Source organism: Diabrotica virgifera, chromosome 3, assembly GCF_917563875.1.
Source record: "Diabrotica virgifera virgifera chromosome 3, PGI_DIABVI_V3a".
In the NCBI taxonomy this organism is placed as follows: domain Eukaryota; kingdom Metazoa; phylum Arthropoda; class Insecta; order Coleoptera; family Chrysomelidae; genus Diabrotica; species Diabrotica virgifera.
Window position 1 is genome coordinate 252229640 of NC_065445.1, and position 24581 is coordinate 252254220.

The window sequence follows — 24581 nt, forward strand, 5'->3', positions numbered from 1 at the left end:
TTCTTTCTGTTTTTACAGAAACTTTTTCTGTTTTTTTTTGTTAACTGTTATTTTTTATTGTTAATTGAGTATTGTTTCAGTTAAAACACATGTTAAAAGAATAAAACGGTCTATTTTTTGGTTTTAAAGATATCAGGGAAATAAAAAACAAAATATTCAGAAAACATAAGAACACAACACACTTTTGATATAATATATATCCTTGTACCTTGTTCTACCTACCTACAGGATGTCTCAAACTTAGCATAAAAAACAATTCTTTTCTTCCACCCGTTCACGAAAAAATCAACTATTAAAATGAGCATCTCTGTGAATGAAAAGAATGAACTGAAAGAAATAACCATCTGAATTGATAAAGTGATAATACACAATTTTTGAAAATAAAAAAATTGGCAGCCGAGATTTAAATCTAGATTTAAAAGTGCGACTAATAAAATGACTGAAAGGTTATGTAGAGAGTTAGACAATGTACGAAAGATTCTAGGTCTTCATCTAACAGGTATGGATATTCATGAAGTTTTCCGACTCTCATACTTTAATGTACCAATTATAATTTCAATGCCTGATCAATTTCATTATGATACAGATTTTCAACCAATGGAATCGAGAGATAACGTTTTCGATCGAAGGTGGCACATGCGCAATGAGCAATGTCAAGTCAAATGCATAGTACATTTTGACAGTTCACCATATTTAAACAAACTGACACATTTCAAGATTAAACATTTTTAACAAAATGTCTGAAGGCGATAGGATATTGAAAATTCAACCTCAAATTCATTTTAATAATAAAAATCCACAAGGAAAAAGTTTTCCTGTAGTTGGCTGTATACCATGTAATACAAAAAACAGTAAAATCCTTTATAAAAGGTATATATTTAAAATCCCTAAAAAGGGCTACATCACAATCACATAACTAGTTTTCGACTGGTTTACCAGTCATCATCAGTGCTCGGTTTCAACCGATGTTTCCTTGAGAGATTACTTGTACAGGGCTTTGCCACACATATTTTTGTTAAATTATATCTTGGTGATTAGCGTGTAAATTTCACGTAAGCACTGATGATGTCTGTTAAACCAGTCGAAAACTAGTTATGTGATTGTGATGTAGCCCTTTTTAGGGATTTTAAATATATACCTTTTATAAAGGATTTTACTGTTTTTTTTTTTATTTTAATAATAATTGTAATATTTAAAATATAACTTTTGTTGTGAATGATCTTAGAAAAAAATCATGTATGTATGCTACTTGCATTTAATTGCCATTCTTATGCTCGTATTCTATATGACATTCGCCGCTAAGCGGCTCATGTCGTATCCATCATATTCGCATCATAATGACCATCATTAAATGCTCGTTTCATAATAGGATGTTAAACATAATAAAATGATATAGTTAATGGATAAAAACAACATCATAAAAACAACAAACATCACGTAAGCACTGATGATGTCTGTTAAACCAGTCGAAAACTAGTTATGTGATTGTGATGTAGCCCTTTTTAGGGATTTTAAATATATACCTTTTATAAAGGATTTTACTGTTTTTTTTTTTATTTTAATAATAATTGTAATATTTAAAATATAACTTTTGTTGTGAATGATCTTAGAAAAAAATCATGTATGTATGCTACTTGCATTTAATTGCCATTCTTATGCTCGTATTCTATATGACATTCGCCGCTAAGCGGCTCATGTCGTATCCATCATATTCGCATCATAATGACCATCATTAAATGCTCGTTTCATAATAGGATGTTAAACATAATAAAATGATATAGTTAATGGATAAAAACAACCTTTTTGTTTCACAATTGCTAGTACATACTTGTCACAAAGATCGTAGTCGACTATAACTCCGTAGATAGAAACAACGTGCTGTCAAAGTTGTTACATGATTTTTGACTGCGCTTGAAGGTACAAAATAAAACACTATATTAAAATTTTACATTATATTTATTAAATATTATGTAAATAGCATGTAACTAAAATAAATATTTTTCATGTAACTCGAACTAGAGTTATGATTACAGTTATATAAATAAAAAGATCGGTAACAAAAAATGTGTTCTTATTTATTAGACATTTATAAAGGTATAAACAAGTAATTATGTTTATTCTCCAGTCATCATCTCCATGAATTCTGAAACAAAAAAAATTTATTTAAAATGATATATAATAATAATACTCATAATTCTCCAAAGGGACATAAGGCTAAATAGAGAAAACATGTTGAAAATTCCCGTTGGATACAAAATTAAAAGTGAAAAATGTCTCAACTTGGGCCTTTTCCGAGGAAACTTGTTTGATAGTCTAGTGTGGTTCTGTTTAGCGATGAACCCAGACCCTCTATCTCAGCTACTCAACTTAACTGACTGAGCTTTCAGCATCATAAACATATGCATCGGTAGGTTTTTGTTACATAAAACTAGTTTCCAGGTTATGATCTCTTAATCAGACTCACAATTTACATTTAACTAGCTGCCAAGGTATTGAAAATGATTTTCTCGTTCTCCTGATGATGATCTCCTCTCCATTAAGAGAGAGCAGACCTTGATCTATATTAATCTTTCCAACTGTCATTCACTTTGTTTTTGAAATGTTGATTTAAGACCTCTTTAGTAACTTGCTTCACTGACTTGATTTACTAATAAATAGAGATCTTGTAAATTTTCTGCCAGAACGGCTGCATCGTCAGCGTATCTGATATTGTTGATTACTTCTATACCCACTCTTACTCCATCTTATCTGTCATCCAAAGGGTGTCTAAAGATTTCTTCAGAGTATAGATTAAAAAGACTGGGTGACAGATACATCCCTGTCGTGCTCCACGTTTGATTGGTAGTTTTTCAGTACGACTATTTCCAATTTGAATTGACGCTACTTGATTGTAATATAAGTTTGGTGGCAGTGGCGGATCCAGAAATTTTTTTGGATGGGGCCATGGATCTTGAGGGTGACGTAATTACTTTTCTCTGATGCAAGGTCACTTAATATTACCACCCCTAGGATAAGTGGGTTTTCAATTATTTTTTGGATGGGCCTAAATTTTTTTTGTTTGACAGCTCTTGGTTTTTCTTTTTTTTAGGATTATCGAATTGATAATCACCTATTTTCAATGGGAAATTAGCCACAATTTTACCAAAAAAATTATTTTATTAACGTTTCGACGCTCAAGTCGGGTGTCGTTGTCAAAATACAAAATTATTTATTTTATTTTTATTTATTTATTATTTTGAATTTATATATTGCTTATTTCCCATTGAAAATAGTTAATTATAAAAATGCCACAAGGAAATAGCTTCAGAACAACATTATTGAATTGATATTTAGTTTCGGCTGGGGGGGGGGTCATGACCCCCGTGACACCTACCTTGGATCCGCCACTGTTTGGTAGGCCTGCTTTTCTTTGCAAATGTTATAAACATAAACTCCAACCAGCCATCTGCTATTTTTCCTTCGTTGTAAATTTTGTTAAAGAAAGTGGTTAAGTAGGTAATGTTTTCCTTGTTCAAAAGTTTAAGATGCTTTATTATTTTTGGCCTGCTGTATTGCGGTTCTCACTTTTGATTTTAGTACTTATACTAGGACTATACTAGTGTATGTGTATCATTTTCTCGAGAAGCTTCGTTAAAAAGGTCACTGATATATCTCTCCCATTCTTTGTACAGCTGTTCGTGATTACGCATGGTCTCACCATGTATAAAGTCCGTATAAAGATAAGGATATAAACACCGAATAGCGATAAAGGTATTTATTGATAGAACCGACACTAGGGTAATTCTACCCCGGGAGTACTTCCGAACACTGACTATACGTTTCATCAACGTGTACATTGTTAGTATTCTGCAGGTTAAAACGAGTTGATTCCTGAATTCGCTGTGAGGTCTTTTGATACCTCGTTATATCGGTCTATTTAAAACTACAGATTTACCCTCAAACTAAGAAAATGTTTAACTTACCATCGAAATCTACGGTTCCGGAACCGTCTGTGTCGATTTCTTCGATCATCATATCTAATTCTTTGTCTGTGAGCTGGTCATCTAATTCTCTTAAGATTTCTTTGAGGCAGGTGGTTGGGATGTAGCCATTTCCTGAAAAAGATATAAAAGGTCAAGTCAATAAAGAATAATAATGACATTTTTGGCAAATGTAAGTCGATTTTCTATAGGTGGAAAAATATGGTAGGGGAGCAAAATATGCTAAATGTGCAGTCACTCGAGCGTTATGGGGACCTATTGGGTTTTGAAGACTAGGTCCCACAAACCAAAAAAAGTTAAGTATAGTTTTCAATTTTAGTGGGTACTTTCCATTTTTAATTTAATTTTCCATTTCCAACAATCGTTTATTTAAATTATAGCGCCATCTATCCATAATTCGAAAAAATGTGTTGAATAAAAGTTACTTATTTTTACGTAAGGAATCCAAATCTGCAATAAAAAATGAGGGCTCCCATTTAAGATTTAAAAGTAACCCTCCACTCCACCTCCGTGGGGGGTCGTGTTTGGTGCCATTCGATAGATTTTTCAAAAATACTGAATAAGTGTATTTTTCAGTTTTTCGATCTGATGTTCATTTCGCGAAATTTCGTGGGATTCGTATTTAAAATATTAAATTTACCCCCATCCCTCTCCGTGGGAAGTCGTGTTTTGAAAAATATTGAGCACGTATTTTTTAGTTTTTCGATCTGTCATTCATTTCGCGAAATATTCGCTTTTTTCTTGTGAAACTTTGGGACCCACCCATTTCCTTACGCCCTGCTCAAATTGTCAGATTTTTGAAATATACACTGTTTTGCTTGTACTTAAATTACCTTATCTTAATCTGACGATTTCGACTTTTTCTAAGGATAAATTTTTTTTCGTCCCCCCTTAACGAACTCCCCTGCATTAAGAGCCAATATATAGTAGAGGTACATTTTCAGAGTACAAGGTTTCTCCCCATGTAATAATCTGATACGCTCGAGTAACTGCAAAAATCCCCGCTTGGGCTCCCCTACGAAAGGTCCGACTTACTCACAATTAAAGAGGTAAGTCCATGAAGGGGTTATGGGACGAAAAGTTCGTTCTAAGATAATAGGACTTAAAGTTTAAAGTTTGGAATATTTTTAAATATTTCCCTTCCCTAAGACCCTTCCATTTCAAAAACAGTTGGATGGGCTATCCCCCTGTTTTCCTGTTTTAAGGCTAAGATGGGAAGAGTCTTTTATTTAACTTTGATCTAGAAAAGGTATCTCGTGAGTTCTGGAATAGGTTCTAAGAATATCTTTATCAAATCTGTACATATTCTTGGATATGTATATGACATCGACATCGTCCATGGAGTCTCTCACCGATGCACTCCGGTCGTTAAGGATATCTGCAAAGAGAGTGGGACAAATATAACTGCTCAAAATACCAAATATATGTGTCGTACTTGTACTCTAAGTTGTCAAACAACCAGACACCTAGAAAAATAGTAATTGACGATTTAGGACTGGAAGGTGTCGACATCTTAATATACCTAGCCTCGCTGTTGACTAAAGATAACAACGTCAGCGAAGAAAAATCTAAGAAGAGTATATGGAGGAATAAAAGAGTAAGCTTTGTGGCGCAGGCGTTGCAACTTTGAGTTGTGTAGATGTTTTGGGGAATCTGACGTTGAGAAATTTATTAAGATAGCACGCCTTAGATAGATAGGGTATGTAATTAGGTGAGAGGAAGGTGTAATTGTCAGAAAAATCTTGACCGAAGAAGGCCGACTGGACAAAGCGCCAGAGAAAGATCAAGACTTAGGTACCAAGGCAACTAAGAGAACGATTGGAGTTAGAGCATGGAGAAGAGTTGTCAGAGATAGGGGTGAATGGAGGGATATTCTGAAGAAGGCTTTGTGTCATAACGAGCTGTGACACCACTGATGATGATAATGATGTTAGTCATGATCTTGATGATGATGATGATGACGGTGTACCTATTAATCTATCATTTATTACTTCACAAACAACTAATAGATATGTAGTTTTTTTGTAGAAGTATCGATACACCCCTCTTTTTAACACCAATTTCTAAATATTCGAATTGAAAAGAGCGACGACATTATTGTAGCTTGAGTTTCTCATGATTAATTTAAGTAGCAGAATTTATTTTTATATCGCGGGAATTAATAATTTTTGACAACTCATTTTTTATCGTATTTATATAACACAGCCACATAAATCTAATATATAATTTATTGGATCCTCTTGAAAAGTAAAAGTCTTGGCTATCGACCAAAATTTACTATCAGAGGTGTATAGAATCGGTAATTCATGTGCAGATGATCCAGATGATGGGACCTGAATACATTGAACGTGTAAACAAATCTGGCCTAAGCAGATGTTCGTTCGTTTGGATTTTTTCCTGGAGTTGACTTTAAAAATAAAACTATCGTGAAGACAGCAGGACGCTCTATTTTTTCGATAAATAAAAAACTTATTAAAATAAATTCAAAAATAACAAAAATGGTTATTAAAAGATAAAAGTGAGTACTGAGTGACAGTTAAAAAGTTTGTGGGATAAAATAAGATAAAATAATATAAATAGATATTTTTTTCATATATTTTTGGACAACTAAAACGAAACAAAAAATGAAAAATAATAAATATTCATGGGGGAGACCAAATTACCATAAAAACACTAAACATATTGAAGAACACTAGAAAATGCAATAAAAGTTCTGTTTATGTAATGTAATAGAAGATCTGGAGAGATCAGCATCAGCTATTCATCAAAATTATCACAACTCGACTAACACCTAAAATGGATATTTATCAATCGGGGAGACCAGTTAGACTCAGAAAGCACTTTAGCATTATATACCAAATACATAACGTTGCGAATTTTAATAGAAAAATTACGAAATAATGTATCTATTCACTTTTCATTAGTGAACTTTCAAAAGTCATTTATAATTCAGTAGAGATATGGCCAATCATAAAATCTATACATTGTAACATACAAGAATTACAAAGCAACAATCTTACAAAGCCTCTTTGATAACGGGTAAACCCAGAAACACGTGTCAGAGCATGGTAAGAGACTCGAATTAAATCAAAACGAAACCGACTATTTTTATTTGGATAGAACAATTGCTACAAAGTAGGTATGTATATTCAGAACAACTGTAAACCTTCATTACATGACAGAAGATGAAAATTGGCAGAGGGGTGCGAAAGGGAGATATTTTGTCGCCAAAACCAGTTATAACAGTCATGGAGTACTCATTTAAACGATTAGAGGGGGAAAAGATTAAGTTTTCAATCTAATAGCACATAAAATAACACTAAAAATATTACTTTACATCCCACCAAATTGAAAACCATGGGAACCTTCTCTGGTTACACCTCTGAGGCTTCTAAAATAGCAAGCCATAACGGATGCTGAGACTAAAGAAAATGAGGGAATTTTACAATTTATAATTCACTTCCCATCTGCTCAGCGCAGTAAAATTCCAACGACAATGGTTCCCTTCGTACTCCAATCAGAGTAAACATTTAAATAAAAAATGAATAACCATTTTCCATTTCGTTGCAGCACTAAACTACAGCCGCATCATATTCTAGTTCAGTCAGAGAGTGCAGCAAGCACCTCTATCGGTTTCGAAACTTATTAGTTATTAAATGGTTATTAATTTTTGATTTACATGTTTACTCTGATTGGAGTACGAAGAGAACCATTCTCGTTGGAACTTTACCGCGCAAATTTTAGAAGCCTCGGAAGTGTAACCAGAGAAGGTTCCCATTGTTTTCAATCTGGTGGGATGTAGAGTAATATTTTTAGTGTTATTTTATGTGCTACTAAGCTATTAGATTGAAAACTTAGTCTTTTGCTAGCAGTTGTCGCCAGAGCATCCCTGCCAATCCGTTCGTTGCAATCAGGAAACTGCACGCCGGAGTTTGTCCAGGTTGGGTCAGAGAGAGCAGCATATGTGCCACCTGATGAGAGACTAATAAGTTTCGAAACCGGTAGAGGTGCTTGCTGCACTCTCTGATTGAACTAGAATATGATGCGGCTGTTGTTTCGTGTTGCAACGAAATTGAAAATAGTTATTCATTTTTGATTAGAGGGGGATTCAAGGGTATTAACATCGATGGACGGAAACTACATCATCTTCGATATGCCAATAATGGCATTGTTCTCGTAACAGATGGGAAGATAAACTATGAGAAAACAAAAATGGTGACTAATCTCATCTCCAATGACCTAAGAAAAATCTAGAAATCGCCCAGATAGAAATTGTGGAAAGATATAATGTGTATTTGGTCCATGAAATAAGATTAACGCGAAACAACCAAACATGCGAGCTACTTAGGAGACTAAATTTAGGTTGGGTTGCATTAGGAAAAATACGAGACGCGTTTAAAATAAAAATGTCCCAATCCATTTAAAAAGAAAAGCTTTTAACCAGTGCCTTTTACCAGTTCTCACATACCTACGGAGCAGAAACCTTAACCCTCACAAAAACATCAGCTGGAAAATTGAGAACGACACAACTTAAAATGGAGAAATCGATGGTTGGAATATGCTTGAGAAATAGACCGGAGTGGAAGACATTATCCAGCGTATTACACAACAAAAATGGAGATGGGCGGGACATGTTGCCAGAATGAAAAACGACAGGTGGACAAAAATTTCTTGAGTGGAGAACACAGGAAAACAAGCGAAGACAACCGAAGCCAGAAAAAAACCCTAGCCCTAACGCAATGGACCGACGACCTCAAAAGAATTGTGACCAATTGGAAAGCAGAGGCGCAAAACAGAAAGAGATGGAAATAACTACAGGAGCTAATTTTCTTTTTGGAAAGCATGGTCCAGGAAGAAGAAGAACATCCTGGTTAAAGAACCACAGAACCTGGTTCAACACAGCATCTGTGATAAGATAAAGATTGTCATGATGATCGCCAAGATTCGTCACGAATAGACACATCAAGAAGAAGATCTGGAGGAGGTCTATGTCCAACAATGTACAAATCAGGACTGATTGATGATAAATTATATTCAGACTATTCAAAACATACAGTATGGTGCAAATGAAAGGAATAAATTCGTGATTTCGTAAACTGCGGACGATAAGGAAAACTCCCAAAACAGGTCGATTTTTATTATTAAATTATGATATTTTGGCATATATATCATACTAGTGACGTCATCCATCTGGGTGTGATGACGTAATCGATGTTTTTTTAATGGGAATGTAGGTCGTGTGCTAGCTCATTTGAAAGGTTATTCAATTCTCTATTCAGTAATATAAATATTTACATAAACAAATTTTAAATAAATTATTTGACAAAAATAGAAGGTTATATGTAATTTATTTAATTCAAAATACATATTACTGTTGCCCGAAAACAGAAAAGCTCGCTTTTCGATTAAATTCAATGTTCAAGTCAGCTCCCGCCATCCACCTGCTTCTTGGAAGTTTGAACATTTAATTTAAGGGAAAAGCAATGTTTATTTGTGAAATAAACGTTTTTTTTTCTGATTTCTGACAGCAATAAAATGTATTTTAAATTAAATAAATTACACACATTCTTCTTTTTTGTCAAATAATTTAATATAAATTTTTTTGACACCCTTTATAAATAATTATGTAAATGTTTATATTACTGAATAGAGAATTAAATAACCTTTCAAATGATCTAGCACACGACCCCTATCCTCATTTAAAAAAATCATCGATTACGTCATCACGCCCAGATGGATGATGTCACTAGTATGACAGATATGCCAAAATATCATAATTAAAAATAAAAATCGACCCATTTTTAAAATTTTCCTTCAAATCACCAACTTACGAAATAACAAATATATTCCTTTCATTTGCACCATACTGTATATCAAAACGCTACATTGTAGCGTCATTCTCCGAGCAATTTACTTTAGCCCTATAGACTTCTTTCAAAAAATAAGAATGATATATATGACAAAGTAGGCTATTACCTAATTGACATCTATGGCTACTACCTAAACCATCTCACATTGGCTGACAACATTGTTAGAGCAGCCATTAACAAAAAAAGACTGCTAGTTTTCAGCAACATGTAGAATATTTTAGAAAGAACGAAAAAAATTGTTGTATAACTATAGATGAGACTTAACTCTATCAACACAATCCTAAAACAAGAAGAAAAGAGTGTCGTTAACCCGCTACTTTGGCTCAGAAGCGAATTGGGGTCTAAAGGCTCTAACTCTGTTAGCGTCCAACAAAGTGTTAGCGTCAGGATTTTGGAGTATATAAGACTCTGATTAATATTGTTAACTGTTAACAGTTATTAACAGTTATTAACAAGTTGGACCAGCTAGATCTGCTAGATGTACCTAAAGTTTGCTAGAAAAGACCTTGTTTACAGAAGAACAAGTAATTTTTCATCAAGACAACGCATCATCTCACACAACTGAAAATAATTGCAGCATCCGCCATTCGTCAGATTTAGATCCCTTTGGATTCTACTTCAAAATATAATGCAAGGAAAAATAGAAGGAAAACGGAATCCAGGACGTAGAAGAATGTCGTGGATGCGGAATTTGAGAGAGTGGTTTGGCTGCACCACTAATAAACTAATGAACTCTTTAGGTCAGCTGTAAACAAGGTCAGGATAGCCTTGATGATTTCCAATCTCCAATAGGAGTGACACAAGAAGAAGAAGAAGAGGATTCTGTTCTCACATTTAAAAAATTTATAGATTGGAAAGGATTTTCATCGAACAAAGAGGTGTAGAACAGTCGTAGAAGCGTATTTTGATAGAGTTTGCATTCTAATTTTAGAGATGAAATTCGTAAATTACTAGGATAAGTGTTAAAGTTATATAAAACAATGAATTATATTTGCAACCATAAAATAAGTTTTTATTTTCGAACTTTCGAGAAGACTTATCGAACAACTTATTACTAGAAAAAGATGTGTTGCATATTCTAAAAATGATAAAAAAATATTTACCGTCTTTATCATATAACCTGAAGGCTTCTTTAAGTTCTTTTTGCATAGCTTCATCATCTTCTTCAACGATGAATTTGGCAGCCAATGTAACGAATTCTTCGAATTCGAGACGACCGGATTCTGGAGAAATAAAAAGAAAGACAATAAATACTATGAAATCAAAATTATGCATAAAACTATTCATAATAAAGTACAGCTGGTTTCAAATTCAGTGGCGAAAATTTCTCAGTAATGCCTAACCTAACCTAAGCTTCTACACTCCTTGAAATTTTTTCGGTATTGTTAAAAAAGTGTTTTTTAACCAATCAATTTGAATTTTGCCTGAATAACTTTAGTTCTGTCGCCAGGGGGGGTACAACGGCCTCCTTAATTCAGATGGAGTTACCCAAGTTTTTTATTTATTTTTACCCGTAGAATACGAATTTTTTGGGTAACAGTTGATCCGGATGTCGATAAGATTGTTATAGACAAAGAACTTGAGGAATTACATAACAGTGATTTCTCGCAAAACAAAACATCTTTTTGTATTTTTTGGGCCATTGTAGGCAAAGAATGCTCTGACAATTTTTTTCGTAGGATGCATAGTTTTCGAGATAACCGCGGTTGAACTTTCAAAAAATCGAAAAATTGCAATTTTTGAACCCGAATAACTTTTGAGTAAAAAATAAAGTAGCAATTCTGCTTACCGCATTTGAAAGTTTAAGTCAAATTATATCGGTTTTGATTATTTGCATTGCTAAAAATTTATTATTTTATTGGTAAACAAAGCTATAAACACCTAGTGCGCGAGTGATGTTTTCAATGATTTCTCATTTAAAATCTAACGAGTAGGTAGAGTAGCTACAAGTGCAAGCGAGGCAATTTCTACGTAGCATGCGTTAAAACGCATGTATTAGGCACGGGAAACACTATGTGTTTATAGCTTTGTTCAGCAGTAAAAAAATTAATTTTTAGCAATGAAAATAATCAAAACAGATATAATTTGACTTAAACTTTCAAATGCGGTAAGCAGAATTGCTACTTTATTTTGTAATCAAAAGTTATTCGGGTTCAAAAATTGCCATTTTTCGATTTTTTGAAAGTTCAACCGCGGTTATCTCGAAAACTATGCATTCTACGAAAAAACTTGTAGGAAGATTTTTTGCTTAGAATGACCCAAAAAATACAAAAATATGTTTTGTTTTGCGAGAAATCGCTGTTATATAATTCCTCAAGTTCTTTGTCTATAACAATCTTATCGACATCCGGATCAACTGTTACCCAAAAAATTCGTATTCTACGGGTCAAAATATATAAAAAAACTTGGGTAAGTCCATCTGAATTAAGGAGGCCGTTGTACCCCCCTGGCGACAGGACTACTTTGGTATGCACATTTTCATGACCCGGTTTCTTTCGATTCTTTATTGCTCTCAGAGCTTGTTGAACCTCAGATTCAAGAATTTCTGGGTCAAACCATTCTTCCTAGTCGACAGATTGTCTAGACTCTATCTTTCCTCTCATTCCAAAATCCACAAAGGAATGAATTTCTTCTAGTCAACAAATACCATAAATCACAAAAATGTATTAAAAAATTCTTTATACAATATTTATATTTATTAAAAAGAGTCTTTCGGGCTACATCAGAGAACGTTTTCGTTGTATATATATCGTTGTATATAAAATTATGGGATGTTTAAACTTTTAATTGATTTTACATCCTGGTAACACAGTACTTCCAACTACTATGTGAGTTGTTGGCTGACCGTGGGGGAAACCTCTCCAAATGGATTCTAAATAGCAACTTATATTGAGTTGCTATCCATTTCTTTGCAACTTGTATTGAGTATATTGAGTCTTTTTAATAAATAAACCTTTTATAACTTACATGTACTGAGAAGAGGAGAAGAAAAAATAGTAAGGCAAATATATGAAGCGAAAGATATAGGAAAAAAGAAGAGAGAAAGACCAAGAAAGACGTGGACAGAAGAAGTGAGGGAAGCGGCCGACAAAAGAGGAATAAAATGGGAGGAAACAAAAGCATTGGCCATGGATAGAAGGACATAAAAGGAAATGTGGAAGAAAACGACAGAGAATTCAACTCTACAATAACTCACACCGAAAGGTATAAGAGCTCTGGAATAAGTAAAAAAAAGTACCTAAGTAAACCTTTTATAAAGGAGTTTTTTTTAATTGAGCATATATTTTCTATATGTTGCATAGCTCTACCCTGATTCAAGATCAACTTTCCATTATATTTCAAGGAGGTTGTAGGCATGGGCGCCCATATAAAAATTTTCAGGGGGGAGCCAGACGTGAAGATTTTGCACATCACATTTTGTATATTATGGATAACAGTATATAGTTTAAAGCACCCGAAAAGCTAGGGGGACCCAAGGCCCCCCCTGCCCATGGCTATGGGCGCCTATGATTGTAGGTGCTTTCTTTTGTAACGCCAGTAATCTCTTTATTCTTTCTATAAAAGTTTACATCGTCTTGCAGAACATGTAGGCTCTCCGCTTCATGATATTCGGAAATTACCCGTTATTATCTTCTTTAGATTAAGAGTTCTGTTTAGTTCTGAAGACTTTTGATGTCGCTGTTGGATTTTGACCATGCTTCCATTATCCATAATACAGAGTATATAATAAAGACGGCGAGAAACAGACAGTCATGTCTACAATAAAAGAAGCAAAAACTTGTTGACGTTGTTGACTATTTCTTTAAACTATTTCTGATAAAATTAATGATGGAATCAAGTACCGATTAATTTGAGGAAGACAAGTGAGCTGTAATATTTATCGGTAATGGAAACTCATTATGAATTAGTTCTTGATACAGAGAATTGAGACTGCAAAGAACATTTTAAGAATATAATGCCTGGTTGCACCAAAAAATCTTAAACTCCAGCTTAGCAAAGCTCAGCTTATAGATAGGGCCGTTTTAAGTCTACTTTACGTTTCACCAAAATGTTCGATTATTATCTATGCAGTCCATACGGCAATCCATTGTGGCAAGCTGAAAATTGATCTAAGACTCCATGGTACAACGCGTATGTTTCGTAAGTTGAGCTTAAGGCTCGTCTTAAGCTTAAGATGTGTTGGTTCAACCAGGCATAAATGATTTAGATCACCAATGGATACGTTATCACAAATACAGACAGGGGAGTAATGCCTGGTTGCACCAACAGATCTTAAGCTCCAGCTTAGCCCATCTCAGCTTATACTTTAAGGATTTACATTTATATTTAAGCGTAAGCCACGTCCTAAGCTTAAGATCTGTTGGAGCAACCAGGCACTAATGCCTGGTTGCACCAACAAACCTTGAGCTCCAGCTTAGCCCAGCTCAGTTTATAGATGGGGCCGCTTTAAGTCTCACTTACGTAACTTACGTTGCACCATAATTTTCGATTCTTATTTATGCAATCCACGTGGCAATTCATTGTGACAAGCTGAAAATTGATCTAAGACTCAATAAGGCAAGTCTTAAGCTTAAGTTCTGTTGGTGTAACCTGGCATTAGTAGTGAGATGGAAAGAGACCATGGTTTAATTTTAAACGTGTCTGAAATTATTTAAAACTAAAAAAATCATCAGTCAGCAATATTATTTGTCAAAATCAATTATCTTCATCGCTTTCTATTTGAGTTTAAGAGAAAACAACGAATAAAATATTTGACTTAACTTCAGTAAACATTGAGCGTGAGATTGATTTTTTCAGCACAATCGAACTTGACATAATGGGATGTTTAGCGTTGAACAAGTGCCAACAGATTTGCCGGATTAATGGATTCATTCAAATACTGACATGTACAAAATGTTGCTGTTAGCTATTTTTTATAAAGAGGAGTTATTTTGGATTTTCTGAACGGTTATTTTAAGATACGAAGTCTTGAAACAAATTGGAGCTGATAGTTTTGGTTGAGTTGGAATAATAAACTGATCTAGTCGTAATTGTTAAGATTGTGTAGATTATTGAACTGTTGAATATTTCAAACACGGTTTAAAAAATGATCAGGAATAATTTAAATATCAAATACGAATGCTTAAATTGCCGTGAATATATTATTAGCGTTCGAAAGTAGTCTGCCTATGTTTCGTTCTGAATGTCTGGTTTATTCATCCATCTCTTTTCTTGGTTCTCTAATTATTCTCCGTATTTCTCTTTAGTCATGTTCCATTTGTTTTTAGAAGCTCTCCCAGTCTTCCCTTTTTTCTGACTAAACTATTTATTTCACTTCGGATTCGTTTCTCCTTTTCTTCACATTTTATCTTCACTTATTCATTATTTCCTTTCTCCAAGTGCTTCTGTAGCTGTATTAATAATTATGATATTTCCGGCTTAACCTCCAACGCGAAGTCTTTTTTGTTTCACCATCATCATTGGCTCTACAACCCATGATGGGTCTTAATCTGTTCCAGAATCAGCTTCCATTCCTTCCTATCCTTCGCCTTGGTTTTCCAATTTCGTACTCCTAATACTCGTAAGTCGTCTTCCACCTGGTCCAGAGCAGACCAGACCAGAGCAATCATGCTCTGGACATGCCTCTTCTCTTCACTCCATCCGGTCTTTGGTTATAAATGTATTTCGACGGCTCCACCTCATCCATTTTCTCTAAGTGGCCTAGCCACCGCGGTCTGTTTATTTTGATGGACCTGCCAATACTAGGCTTACTATAAGGGCGGTAAAGCTCAAAATTATAGCGTCTACGCCATAATCCGTTTTCCTGCACGCCTTTATAGATATGTCTGAGGATTTTACGTTCCTGCCTAACCGTTCTTCATTACTTTTTGTTATCGTCCACGTTTTTGATGCGTAAGTGGGGACGTGCTTGATTAGAGTTCTGTATATCAATATTTTTGTTCTTTTTGTTATTATGTTTGATGTAGAAAGTTTCTTTAATCCATATTACGCTCTATTTTCTAGATATATACGTCTGTTAATTTCTGCAGTTGCTGTATTACTTTGGTTAATTTGTGAGCCTAGATATACGAACTCTCTAATTCTTTCGAAAGTATATGTTCCAACCGTTAGATCTTCAGGTGTTATCAGGATTATTATTTGTGACCTTCGTATACTTAGTTTTATTAGTGTTAACGTGTAGCCCCATTCTGTTTGCTGCTGCTTCCAATGCCGTAAACGATTGAACCAGGTTCGCCTTTCTTCTTGCTGTGATATCAATGTCGTCTGCATACGCTAGTATTTGTATACTTCTATTAATAATGGTCACTCTTGTTGTTATTCCAGATTCTCTAATAGCTTTCTCTAGGGCTAGGACAGTGTTGAATAAAAGGCACAGCTATCTCCCTGTCGAAGGGATTTTACACTTGATTTTTGTGATTTTATGTAATATATGTTTTTTTTATTCTATATGCACCTCCAGCTAGAATGATGTCTTCATATCTCATCTTTGATAATGGAAACATTCTCAATGTACTCTCAATCATTTAGATATTTAGTGTCACACATTTACTAAATATACTTACTATCAGCATCTACTTCTTCAATGAGTTCTTCTAAGATTTTCTTGTCGAAGGGTTGACCCATAAGACGAAGGATGTCGGCTACCATATCACATGGAATGCTTCCTGATTTTTGGCTGTCGAAAGCTTCAAAAGCTTTGCGGAGTACTGTAAAAGATATGAATATGGTTAGATAATTTACAAAAGTATATACATATAAACGTTTACAAATTTGGTTACTTGTATTATTTTATCTTTTCTTTCGACATATTCTAAATAAATACCGCAAAAAATTGATTTTTACAAGTAATTGTAAATGCCATAAACAACAAAAGTTTAAAAACAAATATAAAAGTCAACAAGTGAATTTTCAATTCAAAATTGACAAAAATATGTAAAAGAATATTTTACAAAATGAGGCACTCCCCTTCGGATCGTGAAATTAAAACTGTCAAAGTATCAATCGGGAAGCAAATCGATAATTTTAAAGCTCTCGTGCAATTATTACTGAAAGTTTTTTTTCTATATTAAAGGAGGCGTTGTATCTCCGTGTAGTGTGTAACTCTAAATGTTGCTTGACTTTTGGCGTTTTTCTAATTTGCATCTGAAATGTGATATCAAATTGAGTTCATAATATGAACTCAATCATTTAAAAAATAATAATATTATTATTATTATTATTATTTTTTAAATGATTTAAATATTGTCCTCAAAATATTGCAAAAAATATATAGGCTTAACATCCTTTAATGGTATGCACAATGTATGAAGACGTACATCGTACATACCTGCGAATTGAGTCGCAAAGAAAATAATACAAAAATATCTCTAGACCAAATAATTATGTATGATATGAAATATACATAAAAAATGTTTTTAGAATAACATCGGGATATGCCTGTATATAAATTTCAAACAGTCGTTCGATGGAATGGATGGTCGAAAGATAATATAGCAAAATCTCCCTCTAAACATGCCAAAAATATAGATAAACTAAATTGGATAGTAAAAACTATACACCCTACTAATTCTGCTTTTTAATAGCCCTAATTGAGCTTCGGTCTTCCCCAGTCTATTTCGCCAGTCGTTTCTGTTCTTCACCAACCGTTGCCAGTAAGCTACGATTGCTACGTGGATCTTCCTTGAGTCTTCGCCCACACCAAACCTTCATCTCAATAAATTTTGGTCTACTTTTACACCTGTTTCCTACTGGTGCCGCTAATGCGCTTCCTCTAAGTGGGTAATTTTCATTCTTTATACTTCTCGTTCAGCTCGAAATGATATGGACTTCTCCAAACAACATTCTTACAGATTGCTCCCATTATTCTTCTTAGCATAGGTATTTCTTTTGAAATCGAGCAGGGTTACGTCTGTTTTGGAGATGGTCCATGTTTCTGACCCATATGTCAGCACTGGTAGATTGAGCGTTCCAGGTTTTGTCAGTATGGTTGCATATACGTACACTCTCCTTAAGTTTGCGAATTTGCAAATGATATTAATATAATATGTTGGTATTATGGGTATGGGTTGGTGTGGAAACCAAGAACAGACAGAAGAAGTAGAGGTAGACCACCTACACGATGGACAGACGACGTCAAATGGATTGCTGGGAATTGGTTACAGGAAGCCCAAGATCGACAAAACTGGAAGAAATTAGGGGAGGCCTATGTTCAACTTTGGATGCAGAAGGCTGGATGATGATGGGTATGGGTAAATAAACTATGGTATTAAAACGAGAAGTCTCTAAACTTGGTCCGGCCATTAATGATTTACAAGTTTTCTCTTGCTTGGATTAATATTATATAACCAAAACAAAGTTAGTCAAGAAACACAAAGGAATTATCAACGGATACTCAAATTTTACAATGACTTAAAACTCACCTAGGCTAAGGAATGCATGGTACAAGATACAAGTTAGTACAACTAATCATTTAACGAAAAATAATAGGGAAACGTAGCATAAGAAGAAGACAAGTGTCATGGCTCTGAACTCTTAGAGAATTATTTAACTATTTATCGAACGTCCTCTTCAGATCAGCAATCAACAAAATGCACAGCGGTATCTTCTTCTTATGGTACCTCTCCGTTACGGATGCTGAACACTAAAGTGGCTAACATGGATTTGTGGAGGCACAAACTCAACTAACCAAATTAAACTAAACTTCCAAAGAAGAGGAACCAGAGCAAAGTTATGTTCAAAAGATGATGGATGATATAGTGAAGGATTTAAAAGCCATGAACATTGAAAAATTGGGAGAGAAAATAGTTGACAAATCAGAATGAAAGAATATTGTTATGCAGGCCAAAATCTACAAAAAGTTGAAGCTGAAAAGTAATAAGTAGATAAGTAATTGTCAACCAATTCCTACGGTTACAAGATTGTCTATGAAGCGAAAGAAAAGTTACTGGGAAAACATATACACTGTATCTTCTCTGGTATATTTGCGTGAGAGATTTGTTACAAAATAGTTTTAGAATACGATAAAAATAAGTCTCTAAAGCCACTTTGGATACTTTTTAATGTGTGTATTTTTTATTGTTGACTATTAAACCTAATGGATAATAAATTTACGATTTTTTACGTTTTTTTTGTTGCTGTGTTAAAACTGACTCCTGTAGGCGTTAAAAGCCTTCTAACTTTACGCATTTTCTGGAAAATCTCGTAAAATCTCAATTTATTAGAAAATTAATGTGTCCAAATGACGCAAGAGGAATAATTTTGGAAACTCCATGCCCTAATTACGCCAGTGCTCCTACAGTTAATGTATTCTGATGAATATGTTTTGCACTTGTTGTGGATTTTTCACTTTTTGATATAATCGGACGGCGATTCAGTTCATCGCTGCGTAGCGGCGTCTGCGTCGTGGCGCCTGAGTCTGAGTCGTATAGGTATATCCTTCCTGTTAATTATAGAATGAAAATAAAATACAAGGCGCGGAAAACCGGTAGCAATGTGGTTGTGTGGGAGAAACACCGAGCTCAATACCGGTCGTTGGTTTGATTCTGTTTTGAATTCATTCATTTATACGTGTAAAGCTGGGATCCAACAGAACTTGGCGTGACACCCCTTGAAAAATAGAAAATATGTAATAGAAAAAGATAAAAACTAAAGACGGGAATTAACGCAACGTAAAATAGCGAACTTCGAACTAGCGAATACTTCCCTCGAATTTGTGGTTTATGACCGGCCTGAATCAGCTCGAAGTGTTCCATCATTTGTCGGTAAATGAGCATAGTTCAAAGGAAATCAGAAGGTGAAACAAACCTTCCAACTCGGCTAGCGGCTGGTATGGTCACGGTCAGTGCCGTGATAATTTTGTGGTGTAACGACATTGTGTTGGAATTTTTATCATTGTATGAATTAACCAACTAGTTCAGAGAAATAAGGAAAAAAAATATCCTGTTGGTGACACAACCCCCTCCAGGCCGAAACCAAATTGTTTGAGTAGTATGGACATCTATAATAATAACCTATATGTTTCCTGCAGCCGATTTTGATGATATACATAGTTATAAACAAATGAAGATCAAAAAACGGTAAATTTTCGCTTTTTTCGTCTATTACCAAAAAGTTAAGCATTTTAAACAAATTTGAGAGTAAGAAGTTCATATAAATCGTATAAAAAACTTCAATATGGCGTTCGTTGAATATGTCTATCCTCATTGGTTACTTAGAAAATTGCAAAATAAATCATAATTTTGAGTTTTTATAAATATTTATAGCTTATGTAAAAATTAATTTAGAACTTTCTTATTACACGGAATGCTGAGACTTCTGGTGCTTAAATCATACCTTAAATTTCAAAGCAATTGGTCAAATAGTTTAAACGTTATTTATACCTGGTTGCACCAACAGATCTTAAGTTCCAGCTTAGCTAAGCTCTACTTATAGATAGGGCCTCCTTGAGTATCACTTACGTTGCACCATAATTTTCAATTCTTACCTTATTATCAATTATATCTATTATTATATTATGGTATCAGAAAATGATGAAGTTACACTAATACTTTGGATAGTTTATGAAACAAGAAGATTTACATTATTATTTTAATTAAAAAAAAAATAACAAAAACTAATTCTAAATATTGCAAAATTATTTTGCAAGGACATGTGAATTAAAAAAAAGTGGCGATAACTTCGTCCCTAATTGTCCTAGGACAATTGTTTTTCTTTCTAAATGTGTATAAAAATTCAGTCTTTCTAAACATGAAAAAATAATTATTCTACGGTTAACGGTTAAAAAGTTATTCTTATTGTTTATAAGTAAGCAAAAAATCGAAATGTTTTTGCAAAATAATTTTACACTGTTTAAAATTACTTTTTGTCATTTTTTTTTTAATTAAGTTAATAGTGTAAATGTTCTTTCAAAACTGTCCGAAGTATTACTATAACCTCATACTTTTCTGACTTATATTGTTGCAAAAAAATGAATTTGGGATAAACAAATTAAATAACTTTTAAACTATTTGACCAATTGCTTTAAGATTTAAAATATAATTTAAGCACTAGAAGTCTCAGCATTCCGTATAATAAGAAGGTTCTAACTTAATTTTTACGTAAGTTATGAACATTTATAAAATCTCAAAATGTATGACTTATTTTGCAATTTTCTAAGCAACAAATAAGGATAGACATATTCAGCGAACGCCATATTGAAGTTTTTTATATGGTTTATGAGTTTATTATTCTCAAATTTGTTTCGAAGGCTTCACTTTTTAGTAATAGATGAAATAAAAAAATATGAAAAAAATATTTTTCACAAACGCTTTTCTATACATATTATAATATATATTATAAAAAAATCAACTAAAAAGCAAAAAATAAAAAAAATTGAAAAAATCTAACACATTTGTCAAAGAAAAGCGTGGCGCGTCTTCATCGAATAAACGGTTTTCGCCGCACGCTTTTCTTTACCGAATGTGTTATATTTTTTCAATTTTTTTTTATTTTTTGCTTTTTAGTTGATTTTTTTATAATATGTTTAATTTTAGTCACTCGTAACTAAAGAAAATCGTTTTTTTTTTCATATTTTTTTATTTTTTACTTTTTAGTCTTACACTTTTCAAACATTAAAATATATCAACTATTTTCAATGGGAAATAAGCCACAATTTTACCAAAAAAATGATTTTATTAACGTTTCGACACCCGTTTTATTAAAGTCGGGTGTCGTTGTCAAAATACAAAATAATACTAGATTAAACAAAAATGTTGTTGCTTAGCAAAAAATTCATCTAATAATTTATTTAATCTGACTCATTTATATCGGCAATTCAGGCATGTATTATGACTTTAAAATGATATTGCCAATATTGATGAATTGCGTTCCTGGGACGACTTTACTAAAAGATAGTTCATTCGATTACATGAAATCAACCTTAACTTAATAATATCCGCCACAAAAAATATTCTTGAGTTGAGGTTGATTTCATGTAATCGAATGAACTATCTTTTAGTAAAGTCGTCCCAGGAACGCAACTCATCAATATTGGCAATATCATTTTAAAGTCTTCTACTTTAGAATGTATAATACATGCCTGAATTGTCGATGTAAATGAGTCGGATTAAATAAATTATTAGAAGAATTTTTTGCTAAGCAGCAACATTTTTGTTTAATCTAGTATTATTTTGTATTTTGACAACGACACTTAACTTGGGTGTCGAAACGTTAATAAAATCATTTTTTTGGTGAAATTGTGGCTTATTTCCCATTGAAAATAGTTGATTATAAAAATGCCACAAGAAAATAGCTTCAGAACAACACTAAAATATATCGTCGTATTTATTAAAATATGTATAAAACATATTATGTAGGTACAAACATGAAAAGTAGTCGGAATCGGCAAAAAATTTGAAAGTTTATTGCATAACGTAAACAATTAACGTAAAAAGTGAAATTATGTATAGTTCGTATAATTAGCTACAATCTGTAAAAGTTTCAAGTTTCTTCATTGTAACAAACAAGAGATATTAAGCATTTTCCGTTAAAATCGTTTTTCTTTATTTAAACAATTAATAAGCAAAAAAATTTTTTATTGACTATTCGTGTATTGTTCCCGCGAATGCATATGTCTGCAAATTTTTAGTCATTTGCATTGAAGAAAAGGCAGTCAAATTAGCGTCCAAAGATTTGACCCAAACGATTGAACTAAAGAAAAGCGTTTAATTAATTAATACGACAAAACGAATTCTAATGTTAATTGTGGCACAAAATGTCTCTACCGGTGGTTTTTCTAAGACTACGATAAAAACACGAATTTTTTTTAATTCGAGTTTTGGTTGAAGTTTTGTTTCGTATCGTATTGAAATTTGACACGAATAAACGCTGATTTATATATAAACAAATATAGGAGCGTTCAAAATTTGAAACTTTATTGTTTATTTATGAAGCATAACGTAAACAATTAACGTAAAAAGTGAAATTATGTATAGTTCATATCATTAGCTACAATCCGTAAAAGTTTCAAGTTTCTACATTGTAAAAAACAAGAGGATTTAAGCATTTTCCGTTAAAATCGTTTTTTTAACAATTAATAAACATAAAAAAAATGTTATTGACTTTTCGTGTGTTGTTCCCGCAAATGCATATATCTGCAAATTTTCATTCATTTGCGTTGAAGAAAAGTCAGTCAAATTAACGTCTAAAGATTTGATGCAAACTATTGAAGTAAAGAAAAGCGTTTAATAAAAAGAGAAAATTTACAATTTCTTGATCTTCATTTGTTTATAACTATGTATATCATCAAAATCGGCTGCAGGAAACATATAGGTTATTAATATAGATGTCCATACTACTAAAAAAATTTGTTTTCGGCCTGGAGGGGGATGTGTCACGAGAAAAATCTTATTTCTCTGGACTAAACATACTAAAATTTCCACCGCCGACACTGGTGGTGTACCCTCTACACTCGATGGGACAAACTTGGTCCCATGGCTAATCAAATCCATAACGAACTGAATGGTATAAGATATTGCTCTGCAGTCTTTCTAGATGTATCTCAGGCCTATGACAAGATATGGCATGAAGAATTGCTATTCAAATAAAAACTACACTCTCAGCTATTAAAATTGTAGCTGACAGCTAGGCACTTCCAAATATAACATGGTAATGAGACTAAAGCTACATCCAATAAACTCAGGTGTTCCTCAAGTAGAAGAACCCGAGTGGTGTGTTTACTTAATCGAAAAATTCCAATAAAGCTTAAGAGAAAATTCCATAAAACTCATATAAGATCAGCTAGAATTTAGGGACTGAATTTTGGGTAATTAAAAAGAAGGAGGTAAAACGACTGCATATGGCAGAAACGAGAATGCTTAGATGGATAAGTAGAGTGACAAAAAAGGACAAAATTAAGAATGAGTCTATAGGGGGAAATGTAGGGGTGGCAATAATTGCTGTCAAAATGGGAGGACATAGGTTAATATAGCTCGGGCATGTACAGCATCGAGACGCTAATCACCCAATAAGAAGAAAATGTGATTTCCAAGTTACTGGAAAGAGTAGGAGAAGGTCAAAAAAGACCCAGGGAAGACTCTTCGGTAAGACATGTTGGTAAAACCCAAGATAGGAACTATGGAGAAATGTAATTAATGAAGCCGACCCCACATATGGATGATTATGATGGATTTGAAGAAGTTGGGAGGTTCGAAAAGTTGTTCAAAAAATATGTGAGAGACCAACATCCTATGAGTAGAAGGCACATGAAGTAGAAATCATTATTTAAGATAATGTTGAACCACTTACAAAATTTCTCTTGTCTCTATGGTTTTTTTGTGAGTGTTCATGAATTGTTCGTTTTTCTATCAATACAATAATTACAAGTAAAGTATATTACACGAATAAAACAGAGGAAAAGAGAGAGGATATTTTAGACATGCTGGAATAATACATATAGGTGACTACAACGGAAGGCATGTTTCCAAAAAACTGATAGAATATAGAGACAATTGCCACAATTACGGGGTAGCAACTTTTTATGTCGATTTTATTATCCCTGCTTATTTGAATTTTGGGAATCTATTTAGAGTAGAGTAGAGTAAATTTTTATTTGTCTAAATTTTTAAACATAATTGAGCAAATAACGCCACATTATTAAGCACATTAAAAAAATATATTAACATCACAGAATAATATATATGAACAGTACAAATTACATAATATGCTGATCAAGGCTGATAGGCCAACTACTCCA

The 24581-nt window shown here is 33.3% G+C and overlaps 1 protein-coding gene across 2 annotated transcripts in view; it reads right to left on the reverse strand.

Moving 5' to 3' along the window:
* Window positions 1–1937: 1937 nt before the first annotated feature.
* Window positions 1938–24581, reverse strand: part of LOC126881706 (troponin C) — a 64559-nt gene continuing 41915 nt past the window's right edge. For both annotated transcript variants that reach the window (XM_050646119.1, XM_050646120.1), the window contains exons 3-6: window positions 16414–16557; window positions 10954–11073; window positions 3963–4094; window positions 1938–2143 (exon numbers count right to left, since the gene is read on the reverse strand). In XM_050646119.1, coding sequence (XP_050502076.1) covers window positions 2115–2143; window positions 3963–4094; window positions 10954–11073; window positions 16414–16557 — 425 coding nt within the window. In that variant the 3' untranslated portion in view covers window positions 1938–2114. The remainder of the gene's footprint in view (window positions 2144–3962; window positions 4095–10953; window positions 11074–16413; window positions 16558–24581) is intronic.